Raw genomic sequence first — 13,280 nt, forward strand, 5'->3', positions numbered from 1 at the left:
ACTACTTTCTTTTTATGACTATGGCTACCGTCGAGTCTATTTCTGAACTGAAGCAGATTATTATTGATATAGATGGAAAAGTAGGAATATTATCCAACAAGCTAGACAATATAGAGGACCGCTTCACACGCATAGAAACAGAAATAAAATCTGAGGTAGATGAGGTTAAAACTGATGTTATAAACACAAAACTTGAAGTTCAAAAGTGGACCATCTTGAGCTAGAAAAAGGTGTTGGCCACATTAAACTAGAAATTAACAGGGTAGCAGGTAAGAAGTTGAATATTTTTAGAACAAGTCTAGAAAAAAAAATTTCTATTCTGCATGAACAACAGGTTTTGTTAGAAAAACATGAGAAAAAAAAAGGAAAGGTAGGGATGGAGTGTGGGGGTAATTGCTCCAAGGGGGGATTCAAAAAGTTTTTTGGGGTTCCAATTTTTTTAAGGGGTTCAATTTTTTTCAAAATTTTTATAAAGATTCAAGAAGAAATCTTTAATTGCACAGTATTGCATAATAGATTTGTAAGATATTGACATTTTTTATGTGTCAGAAACCTATATTATGTCAAAAATTTGATCACAATCCAAATTCAGACAGTATCAAGCTTGAATGTTGTGTCCATACTTGCCCAAACTGTTCAGTGTTCGACCTCTGGGGTTGTATCAAGCTGCACCCTGCAGAGCATCTGGTTCATGCTGCTATGATGCAATGGCCTTTTATAGCTTTATATACAGTTTTAGTTTTCCTCAATAATGAAGGTTGTCCTGTGATCTGCAGTCATTTACATCCTGGTCCTTCTCTGGTAAATAATTGTCTCATTAGCAATCTAACCCCATTTCCTTATTGTTATGGTGTCATTGAATACATGTACTCACTGGATCTTAACTTGTTAACCAACAGTTGAATGCCACAAGTTTTCCTTACTTAATTTATTTTAAACCAATAAATAATATTGAATTCTTGAGTATCCATCGTCCTGAATATGCATGAAATACTTGACACTGGACATAAAGCAACCAATCATCAACAGATTCCAAGGAAGACATACCAATGTAATAATAAATGTGTTATTTTTTATGAGGCACACATCTTGATCAAATAGCTAAGCAAATAAGATAAAAAACCATTACCAATGTTTGATTCCCAAAAAAATAAGGTAGAGATGAGAAACAAAGTTGATTAAAATAACTTTCTTTTATAAACTCTTTTCTTTCAGTTTATTTTATTTGCCAATATTTGAGGAATGTGGCATTTCTTATCGAGGAGGAAAGAAAAATGATATGTAATTATACGGGCTAAGCAGTTTATGTCTATATCCTTGTCACAAATCACTTCAGCTTTAAAATCTGTTTGAAAAATGGTATGCTAAGCTTGATTTACTAGTAAATGGGTAGCTTTGCCAGGTATGCATCAGAGGTTTGTAATTTATGATGGATACAGCATTCTGTCCAAAAATAATCCTTAGCAAACCCAGAAGGGGATGTTACATGTATACAACCATGATGGCTTTTAGACGTTTACACATCATGTAACCAGATACTCCGCATAGCGCAGTTTTATACGAGCGCAGAGGTCAAACCCTGAACAGTTGAGGTATGTATGGACACAACATTCAAGCTGGATACAGTTCTGAATTTGGATTGTGATTAAATGGTTGCAGGGCAAAGGTTTCTGACACAGAATGAATGTGGTCTAATGAACTTAAAAAAAATTAAAATTACCTGTTATCATGATTATGGTCCAATATCCAAAATCTAAATAAATTTTGGACCCCATTTTGGCCAAACTTGAAAACTGGGCCCATAATCAAAAATCTAAATAAAATTGAGAATGGAAATGGGGAATGTGTCAAAGAGACAACAACCCTACCATAGAACAGACAACAGCAGAAGGTCACCAACAGGTCTTCAATGGAGCGAGAAATTCCCACATCTGGAGGCATCCTTCAGCTGGCCCCTAAACAAATATATATACTAGTTCAGCATGTTTAGATTCAGCATATCAATGAACCCCAATAATTCATTTTTTGATGAAAACAACAAAGTGTAATTTTGGACCCTTTGGACCTCATGTGGACCAATTTAAAAACGGGGACCAAATTCCAAAAAATAAATACATGGTTAGATTCAGTATATTTAAGAACCCCAAGAATTCAAGAATAAAACCCCATTGAAATTGGTCAAGAAATATGCAATTTATACAAAGTATTAGAAAAGTATTGTTTTTGGCCCCTTTTTAGCCCTTAATTCCTGAACAGTTTTGGCCATAACCCCTAAAATCAATCCCAACCTTCCTTTTTTGAAATGGAACCTTGTGGTACAATTTCAGAAAGATCCATACACTTACACACACGTTATTGTTTCAAAACTAGAAAAATACTTATTTTGACCCCTTTTTGGCCTTGTTCCTAATCTGTTTAGACCAAAACCTCCAAAATCAATCCCAACCTTCCTTTAGTGTTTATAAACCTTATGTTAAAATTTTATTGATTTTCATTCATTTCTACTAAAGTAATTATCCGGAAACCATCCGTCTTCGGACGACGACGACAACGTGATCCCAATATACGACCAAAATTTTTTTAATTTTTGCGGTCGTATAAAAATAAATGAAAATTAGACCTCCTGGTAGAACTGACACTTTTAAAATTTCTTGGTTCTGCATATTACTATTTCAATCTAAATGAACACACTTGGTACAGGTAGTTTTGGAGGAAAGTAGAAGGCTGAAATAAGTTTTACCGCATGTCTCAAGTTATCAATAATGATAAATAAATAATTTATTACTTTTATAATACATGTATCTATAAATCTTTAAATTAAACATTTATTCCCTGAATCAGTGTTTTTTTTTTTAAATTGATTATCATTTACAAATCACATTATTACAGATAACTTAAATCAAATCAGTGCTATGAAATACATTTGAAAATTTTATGGACTAGCAACATGAATTAATTGTTTTCCTATATTTCCTCCTCTCATCATTGACACAAAGGCAGGACCAGCATTTACAAGACCTTCAGCAACAGTTTCCTTCACCTATAAAAAAAAATAAATTTAGAAATCTTTGTCCAACATGTCTAAAACATGCATCAATTTTCCGTCTTGCACATTGGTATTGTTAAATGTCAGTAGTGTTTTCATTAGTAGCTATTTGAAATTAATAAAAGTTAAATTTATATTTGATTTTGTTGTGTTTTTTTTTTTTATATCAAAGTAGCATTTAATAATGAAATTCCAATCACTTTAAAAAAAAATGTTGCATTATCATCAACATTTCTCAGATCATTTACCTGCTATAATTTAATTAGTCTTTTTATTTGATTCATTTTCTTATGAAATAAGTAAGGTTATTTATTTGAGAATTGAAAGCTTAATTTTGTAATTTTATTGGTCCCAATTAAAGACCAAACAGCCTATTCATTTCTACCAGTGATTTTTCCTCAAAATTTTGTGTGAAGGTATTTTATGATTTGAGGAACAAAATATAATGAAAAAAATTGGGGGTCACCGACTTTGTTTTGTCACTATAGCAACCTCAGTTTGGTGTTTTCCCGAATATTAACATAATATTTGCTGATTATCCAAACTCTAAAAAAAAGTCCTTAATATCAAACCTACAAGCATAATTCTTGTTTCACGTTAAACATTAGATTTGTATCTACCAAATACAGGTTCAAAAGTTTAAGACTCGTATAGTTTTGATCTTTAAAAATATGATTTATTTCGTTCCCGCCAAAAATAAACGTAAAAATGAAAAACGTTTCCAGTATTTAAAAAAATATCTACCAGTGATTTCTTCATAAAAATTTCAAGACGGAAAGTGCCATGTGTACTCTTCAAAATAAAGCAATAAAAAGTGTATGTCACCGATCTCTCAAAAAAGTTATGAGTGATTTTCATGTTTTTTTCTCGTTCGTTTTGAAGAAAAGAGTTGTCTTTCTTCAGAACATTGCATCTGACGTCATAGTACAAACTTTCCTTGCTGGCGCACTATTTACAAAAAATCGCAAACTGGACGTTTGAAACCCACTGTGACATCTTAATTTCCAAGAATTACAACTATATTCAACTTCTTTATTGTCTGGTAATACAAGAGATTAAATGCATGTATCAGTATCAGTCTGAGATCTTATGATGTTTTGCCGTACAATATTAACCTTCAGAAACACCCATCCGTCGGAATGGAAAATTGTTTGAAATAACCTTTCACGTCACTTTTGTTAGGAGAGTCTGTTTTCTGCCTCTGCCCCTCATTAGCAAAATTTTTGAAAATAATAAAAAATAAAAGATGGCACTGGCTTAATTACAGAGTATTGGACTATATCAGACTATAAGATGTGTGGTTTTTTTTCGCGTCAATTTCAGAAGTTTGCCGTAACGACGCATTCGCTGCTGTTGACAGACGGACATACAAAAGCATGGACGGACTTCTTTATATCATTATTTTACCCGACTACGACGAACGTATAGAAATTATTCCATCTAGTTTGTGAATTCATTATTTCTGAATATTTAAACATTTAAGGAAATCAAAATTATAGGTAAAGTATTTGATTCTAAAACGTTATACATCTATCATAAGATACAACCCCTGTTATTACTAACTCACGTGTTTTGAATAAACGAGACCGTAAATAAAAATACAAAAAGTTTTAAATTCAAAAATTAATTTAGAAATAATTTTCATATGAGAAAAGTAAGATTTCTCCAACAGGATAAAATATTGTAAATCTAAGTTGCTCATTCTGGAAATTAAAACAAAGACAAGAATGTTGCAGGCATTGAAATCGGAATTTGTTTTCAATCTTTCCGGTCATAGTTGTAGCTAAATGTAAGGGATCTTATGTTTGATATTATTCTTGGAGCAATTGTTTTTGACATAAGTTAAATTTACAACAATTTAGTTTTAAACACCGAAATTTTTTAATTCACATTCGCTGAGTATTAATTATTTTATTAATATGTTTTGCCTTACAGCTAATTTCCTAATGTACGTAGAGTAAAACTTTGATTGGCTTCCTTGCTTTGTTTGTATAAATGTTTATTCAAGCTTTGAAATTAAGAAAAAATGACATCTTCATATATAGGTATGTACCCTGTATATGTGATATTTAAATTCAATTGGACTTTATCGAAATATAATTATACAAAATATACAAACAAAGCAAGCAAGCTAACCAAAGTGTTGATCTACATTCATTAGGAAATTAGCTGTAAGCTTCAGTGAGATAAGGCGAAATGTTTATTGAAATGAAACAAATGACAATGACCCTTTGTCATAATTTTTTAATAAGATTTTGTCAAATAAGCAGTATATTTTTTTTTAACTTCATTGCAAGATCGGACATTATTGTACGAGAATCATCCAGCCATCAGTTACATTGTACATGCATACCTTGCGGCTGCCAGTATGTCAAAAGTTCTAGGAATAATTGTTTATCGGCTTAACCTTCTGAATACTACATTTTTTAAATATTTGAAAAATTGACATTGAAATTAGAAGGATCATATCATAAGGAACATGTGTACTAAGTTTTAAGTTGATAGGAAGCGGGACAGATGGACTAACGAACGGACGAACGGAGGCACAGACCAGAAAACATAATGCCCATATATTGGGCATAAAAATAACTTTCACCTATCTAAGGGAGCTACCATTTGATTTTTATGGGGGGGGGGGGGGGGGGCTAGGATGAAAAATTTTGTCCTGCATTTTTTTAGTTGTAATCTCTGTCCTGCCTTTTTATTTTTCACTCTATTCGGTCCTGCTTTTTTTTTTAGTTTATCCTGACTTTTTTTACATAAATTGTCATCCTGACTTTTTTTTTTGCAAGTGTCTCATCCTGCCTTTTTTTTTTTTTACTCAAAACTCCTGTCCTGCCTATTTTTTTCAAATTTCATCCTAGCCCCCCCCCCCCATAAAAATCAAATGGTAGCTCCCTAATTAACATGTACACAATCGGTGCAAATGAAAGACAAAATCTACGCAAGAGAAAGAATAAGAAAAATGAAATGCAGATCGGCGAAAGTATAAGACAAAATCTACGCATATGAAAGAAAAAAAAAATGAAATGCAGATCGGCGCACATAGAAAAAGTCGAGATCAAAATTTATATTTTATCATTTTTATTAGGACGACGGTTAAACGTAGTGTAGTATCTTTTGTGTCCATTTTCGACAAGATATCAGCGCGACGCTTAGTTCCTCTTTTCTTGAGAGACGTATTTTTAAGCGTACATCATGTTAGAATCCGTGAAAAACGCGAAATAGGACGTTATTTGACGTTTTTTCATTGCTAGAAACAACGTCATAGAGCTTTTATGTCACTACCAAGTTGCGTTAGTTGATGCGCATAAACAATAGGCTGTTTGGTCTTTAACTGTAACATTCATGATGACACGTGCCATCACAATAAAGTGCACTGGTTAATCACAGAAATGAATGATAGAAACCGATTTTTCATGTCCCTAGCATAAAAATGTAATTATAAGAATTGAATGCTTCTTTTAGTAATTTTATATGGTTGTATAAGTGTTGACCAAAGCACATGTTGTGTGAAGCACAGAAGTCAGTCAGTATATTTAAATACTGAAATCATAGAACTAACAAAAGTATTTCTTCCTGATTACTGACATTTTTTTTGTACCTTTATTTTGCCTGATAGAAGCCATTCAGCAATCTGTTTTAATGACTCATCAAATTTTTCTGGATAATTAAGCACTAAAAACCTTTCCCTGAAAAAATAAAACTATTTTAATGAATCAATGATCTTTAATTCATCATTTTGATTGCCAAAATTTCAAGCAGTGATTAAAACTTAAAAATAATTAAGAATGTGTCCGATGCCCGAGCTTGCATACAACATTATAAAGGGACATAACTCAAGAACGACAAAAGTGATGCTACCCAAATTTGTACTTGATCTGAGTTATGTGGTAATAAGTATTGTTTATAGGTTTCATAATATTTGGTTTGGGCAAACTGATGTTACAGAATGAAAACTAAACATTTTGAATTTTTCGATTTATAAAGGGCATAACTCTATAATGGTTAAAGTGACACCACCAAAATTCAACTTGATCTGTGTTTTGTGGTAATATGCATTGTGTATAAGTTTCATAACAAATTTTTCAAAACTATTCTTCGTGGAATTCTTAAATTCGCGGTTAGCTGTGACCCACAAAAACCATGAAAATTGGTATACTACGAATAAAAATGAATCCACAGTAGATGAATGTTAAATTTCCTGAGGTTAATTGAATGCATATTCTGTTGGTTTGTATTAGACCAATGCAATGCCAACATTCATCATATAAAGTATAACAGGAAGATCTATTACCCTACTCAAACAAATTTTCTTACCTTTAAAACCAAAATGTAATTGGCTGTACTCCTGAATACAGTGTGTTTTGGGAGAAGCAGTGAATAACAATGTTTAATATCTTATGATCTTATCTATAATTACCCTCCTTGTGGTAAATTGACTATATCTACCTTGTGATATTATTTTGCTGAAGACATTGCTGAGTCTCCTCTGGTATGGGTGGCGGATAAGGGACATCTTTGTTATAGACAGATATCTGACCACATAGAATAACATGGGAATCTTTGTTCATCTGAAATCATAATGCAAATGGAAAATACATCTTTAAAAACTCTTGCTGTAAGTTGTGAAAACAAATAAGGTGTATTTGTTCATGATGCTATACGCACTTGATAAACAAAAGTAAAGGAGGAGTGATTTTATTTATCTTTTTATTCTGAATCCAAAGCAACATCTTGTTTGAGGAAAATTGAATATAATAATGCAAAAGCTAAAAATCAATTTCAACAATTACTGTGATTTTCTTGCAATGAGGATCACACCTTGACAAGTTATGTCAGTTATACATCTAATATTTTAAAAACATTTTTATTACCTGTATAGGAAAATACAACTTTGGAACATTCAATTTTTATTTTTACCTTCATACAATCTTGTCAAATTTTTTTACTTCTGGCAGACATTGGAAGATATTTGTTGAATGAAGCTGACCTATCACATTTCTTATTTCTATGATTACATCAGACTTGTAGTTAGCTGATTTTGAGTACTGGTATATAGCATAAGTGAAGTTGCAAATGGCTAAATAAAATTTTCAGTTATTAAAATGGAACAAACAAGTGAAAACCGTACTTGGTAACATATAAAAGGAAATACCTGCTTAATGACTTGATCACTGATAGTTCCACCAACATTGTCAAAGTACACATCAATGCCTTTAGGACAGTGTTTACTCAGTTCATCTTTTATATTCTGTGTTTTATAATTGATAGCACCATTAAATCCAAGTTCATCTGTCAAATATTGACATTTCTCATCACTACCACAAATTCCAATAACTTTATCACAACCTTTTAAACGCCCAAACTACAAAAAAGAAATTAAACTTTATTTCTTCTGTAGTTGGGGCACATCTGATTAATCACCTTGTCTGTCCATGTCACAATGTATCTGTTAAAAAAACTGAGTTCAACTTAACCACCTATTTGCTTATGAACTAAAAAAAAATTTCGGCTAGCAAACTTTAACCCTTATCAGTACCCCCTTGTATGGATGGATAAAAGTGGATTTAAGTCTTATATTATTGCAGTTTATCAACATACATGTGTACTTGAGTGCTCAAAATAATATTCTGAATGCCAGCATTTATATGCAGCAAGGGGCCTCAGTGGCCGAGTGGTCTAAGTAGTTACTACTGTAATCACTCGCCAGTCAAAACTGCGGTTGTAAGTTGCATGTGCACTCGACTCCAATCTTAATTGACAAGGATTGTCAGTTTTCCTATCGAAGGTCATGGATTTCTCCGGCCAATCCGGCTTCCTCCACCAATAAAAACTGACTGCCACGAAATAGCCTAAATCCGTTGCTTAAAAGTGGAGTTAAAACACAACAACAAAAAAAAATATCATATGCAGCAATGTGCCAAAAACTTCTATCATGTTCTAATGTCATTTCTTCTCTTTTTGACAAGAGTTTTAATTTGAAAATTGTTTACTTTTATAAATTTAGCAGAATATGTTCACATACACTATTGTATGTGGTGGAAATTAGACTGATCTTCATAGTGTACCAGCAAAATTTAAGGAGAAAATGAAATGTATGTGCTCCTTTAATCTGGTCCTGCTTTGAATCCCCCTACTTTTATTATACATCTTTACCTGTCCTGCTAAAGATCCACATGCCCCTGCAGCACCACTGATGACTAGTGTATGAGAAGGTTGTATATGACCTTTCTCTGTTAAACCTAAATAGGAGGTCAGTCCTGTAAGACTTAAAATACTGAGACAGTATGATATCTTTCCACCAACTAATGACTTGTCTACCTGTAAGATAAAATAAAAGACCGTATGATATCTTCCCACAAACTAATGACTTGTCTAACTGTAAGATAAAATAGCATTGAGTATAAGCTTGTATAACATCAATATCTGTTTAAAGATAAATCTGTTTTGGAATTCAGCTGTACATGCTTAATCCTGAATAAAAACTGAACATCAAGATTTTGTAATGTTGGTGCAATGCAGGGTTGCCATATTCAATTCAAAAGGAGTTATTTCCCTTTAGCATGGAAAAATTGCAGAATTTTGTTTTAATCTTTGTAAAGTATTCTAATTTGACTTACTTTGCAATTAGGAATTGAAAAAAGATGTATAAATTACTTTGAATCCACCAAAATTATTGATAAATGTATATGCAATAAACAAACAATCCAAAAAATCCATTACTTACTTTCTGGAATGATTTATCAGGCTTCTTGACAAAATATTCTTTCCATGGCCATCCATATTGGGAACAGACTAAATCACCTTCTACAAACTCTGGATTTAATGACTTCATTACAGAACCAACTCCTCCAAATCCCTCTATTGTTTCTCCTATCTGCCATGGTCCAACATAGTCTACACCAGTACTTTCATTCATCCGACATCTCTAAAACAAAACTCAAATCATTACAAAGATTAGAAGTCATGTGAAATAAAAAATGATAATTTCACACATGAAATAAACATGGTCATATTTTATGATCATCAGTTAATTCTTTAGATGCCAAGGTTCAAGGGAAATATAAGTCACCATCTTGAAACCATTAATTTTGCAGATTTACCATATCTAAATGATGGAATGGTTTGGAATAGTACTAGTCATTACATTGAAAATTGAACTTGACTCATATTTTATTAGAAATACTGCTTATGTCAAAGAGAATGATACTGCTGGGTGAAAACCAAAATTATCATCCAGGACCCATTTATTTAAACCAATAGACATTGAGGCAGCATCTTTAAGCTGTCATGAACTATTTTCTGGTAGCATATATATCAAGGTTTTATCTTCAAAGGCAAACAAATTATCATCGATTCACCTTTTAAACTTTTAATTATCATCCAGAAACTATCTTTTTAAAACAAGTTAGAAGAATCTTTATCAAGGCTAATGACTTCTGAAGTTGACTATCATCTGAAACTATTCATTAAAAAAAAATGCCACTTCTAAAGGGATAAATGTCTTTTACTCCCTGTAGTAATTTCATGTAGCCATCAACATGATCGTTCTGACACAGTAAAAGAAAATTGTATATAACTGAGAAGAAAGATAAAACAAGAGCAAACATCAGTCAACCTCTGTAAACCATTTGGAAGAGTGAAAAAACAGGCAAACAGATAAACAAATTTAAATACAAAAACATGTCATGCATGTTAAAATAGTAAATACAATTAAAAGTTGTCTGAAATTACATCAATATTAAAATTATTCATTTGATAATCATGATAATAATTACCAATGCTGGGTCAGTTGATAAGTACAGAGTTTTAATCAATACTTCGTCTTTCTGTATATCTACAGGGTAAGGACATTGTTCAAATCTAAAGTTTTCTTCTTTTGGTTCACCATTTACACCTGAAATATAAAATGTTTTAAATTATTTGGGAATTTATCAATATGACATTTAACCCAAACCATGTTCTAAATTATAATAAAATTGAGAATGGAAATGGGGAATGTGTCAAAGAGACAACAACCCGACCAAATAAAAAACAACAGCAGAGGGTCACCAACAGGTCTTCAATGTAGCGAGAAATTCCCGCACCCGGAGGCGTCCTTCAGCTGGCCCCTAAACAAATATATACTAGTCCAGTGATAATGAACGCCATACTAATTTCCAAATTGTACACAAGAAACTAAAATTAAAATAATACAAGACTAACAAAGGCCAGAGGCTCCTGACTTGGGACAGGCGCAAAAATGCGGCGGGGTTAAACATGTTTGTGAGATCTCAACCCTCCCCCTATACCTCTAACCAATGTAGTAAAGTAAACGCATAACAATACGCACATTAAAATTCAGTTCAAGAGAAATCCGAGTCTGATGTCAGAAGATGTAACCAAAGAAAATAAACAAAATGACAAAAATACATAAATAACAACAGACTACTAGCAGTTAACTGACATGCCAGCTCCAGACTTCAATTAAACTGACTGAAAGATTATGATTTCATCATATGAACATCAGGCACAATCCTTCCCGTTAGGGGTTTAGTATCATACCATCATAACATATATGAGAAGAACATAACCCGTGTCATGCCAACAACTGTTTTTAAAAAAAAAAAAAAAAAATGTGTTTAGTTCCGATGCAAAGACCTTATCAGTGACTCAATATATTAGTTGTTGTGGTTGCAATTTTTTCTAAAGCAGTCAATATTTTATAATGTTTCAATTTGAATTAGTTGACCTTTAGGTCTTGGGTCAATGACATCAAACAGGTATACTGAAATAATTTGCCAGAAACAATACAAAAAGTTTAAACAACAACAGAACACACCAAGATATTTGTTTGGTAGGTTATCCATATAAAGCATCATAAGGAAAAATAATTTGTATAGCAAAATCCTCTTAATGTTGATGAAAAGGCCACAAGATAGAAAATAATATGTTGATGGTAAAAAATCAAATTTGTTTCACACATCAAAGTCTGTACTATCTAAGAGACATATAAAGTCCCCATGATTGGCAAGTTCAAATCTCTCCAATTCGACATTTGAAACATACCCTTCTGAGATTACAAGCTCCAGTAAACTTTATGGTTGACAAAATAAAGTTTAAAATCTATCAGAATGTCAGTACAATATTAATTACTTGTACAAGTATATGTCAAAAGGGACAAACATCTTCTTGAGGTATGTAGTAAACTTAAATAGCTTATAATTATGTATATTCCCTGGTTCTCATTTATACAGATAGTGTATTAATCTGTTGATTGTAGGCTGTCCCATTAAAAGTTAGAGCAATTGTCATATAGTTGTTGTATCCTCTTCTTTATGTCCAAATCTTACTTTTTTAAACACAAGTACAACAATTTCGATTTGAAACACTGTTAGGAAAATTAGTACACAGACATGAATTGTTTATAATAATTAATTTATATATGAAACAAATTCTTATCAGCAACAAATTAAATAAAAGAAAAAGAATATTAAACCATCTCAATTCAGGCAAAAAATACATTTCATTGAAAAATGGAAAAGGCTAAATATTTCTAATCTTTGGTAGGATTTATGTTAACCAGTTTCCTGAAGAAGAAAAAAAACATTTAGAAATTCAATTTTCTAATCTAATTACATACTCATTGGCTAGAGAAATGGTTTTTGTTTAATATTAAGATCTTTAAAAATAATATTAATCCACTAAATCTTTATTGATTGAGAAATCAAGGAAATTATAATTATTCTTGAGTCTTATTTCGTCTTAATATTAATTTGTCTCTTGCTATAAAATAGTCTTTATTTTTGTCAAACAGATTTATTTATATATTCCTGAAAAAATGAAATTAATTATGGTGTTAACAGCTTCTTTAAAAAGTTACTGTTAGTTGCTATTTTCTCGAATTATGTTATGTATGTGATATAACTTTGAATAAACGTAAATGTGTATGTGTAAACTGGCTACTTTTGTTGGTTCTTTTTGGTTTTATGTTGTATCAATCGTACATTTTAGTACATTTCCGTTATTAAATGTGATTGACATTGAAAACTTATAATTTTAACAATCATAACTATTGGTTTGAGATTCAAATAAGACAGTTTTGTTACAATAAACCCTTCATTGATTTAATAAATTGCATTCACCTGGTCTGGAAACAAAAACGACGTTTTGGTTCTCGGTCATATTTTAGGTCATCAAGGTGGAGATAACTCGATGTCAACAGTTGCACGTGTGGAAAAAGTCAACAGAT

At 31.8% G+C, this 13,280-nt stretch overlaps 2 protein-coding genes across 4 annotated transcripts in view; both read right to left on the bottom strand.

The window, feature by feature from the left end:
- Positions 1-13,280, bottom strand: part of LOC143069269 (uncharacterized) — a 425,535-nt gene that overhangs the window by 198,266 nt on the left and 213,989 nt on the right. The gene's annotated exons all lie outside the window — the stretch shown is intronic.
- LOC143069274 (prostaglandin reductase 2-like) lies at positions 2,749-13,274 on the bottom strand. 2 transcript variants are annotated; one of them, XM_076243824.1, is made up of 8 exons: positions 13,174-13,274; positions 10,828-10,946; positions 9,777-9,977; positions 9,206-9,370; positions 8,205-8,414; positions 7,499-7,620; positions 6,651-6,738; positions 2,749-3,040 (listed from the first exon to the last, which is right to left on the bottom strand). In XM_076243824.1, the coding sequence occupies exons 1-8, from the start codon at positions 13,211-13,213 to the stop codon at positions 2,933-2,935; spliced, it is 1,053 nt and encodes a 350-aa protein (XP_076099939.1). In that variant the 5' UTR covers positions 13,214-13,274; the 3' UTR covers positions 2,749-2,932. The 2 variants fall into 2 exon arrangements, with proteins under 2 accessions (XP_076099939.1, XP_076099940.1); XM_076243825.1 differs by lacking the exon at positions 13,174-13,274 and having other exon boundaries at positions 9,777-9,975; positions 10,828-10,947.

Source organism: Mytilus galloprovincialis, chromosome 3 (genome assembly GCF_965363235.1).
Source record: "Mytilus galloprovincialis chromosome 3, xbMytGall1.hap1.1, whole genome shotgun sequence".
Lineage (NCBI taxonomy): Eukaryota > Metazoa > Mollusca > Bivalvia > Mytilida > Mytilidae > Mytilus > Mytilus galloprovincialis.

Excerpts from the sequence above, each read along its gene's own strand:
- LOC143069274 (XM_076243824.1), bottom strand. The coding sequence starts at position 13,213 with ATGACCGAGAACCAAAACGTCGTTTTTGTTTCCAGACCAG. Across the intron at positions 10,947-13,173 it reads CGTTTTTGTTTCCAGACCAG|GTGTAAATGGTGAACCAAAA; the intron begins GTGAATGCAATT and ends TTTATATTTCAG. Across the intron at positions 9,371-9,776 it reads CTGATAAATCATTCCAGAAA|GTAGACAAGTCATTAGTTGG; the intron begins GTAAGTAATGGA and ends TTTATCTTACAG.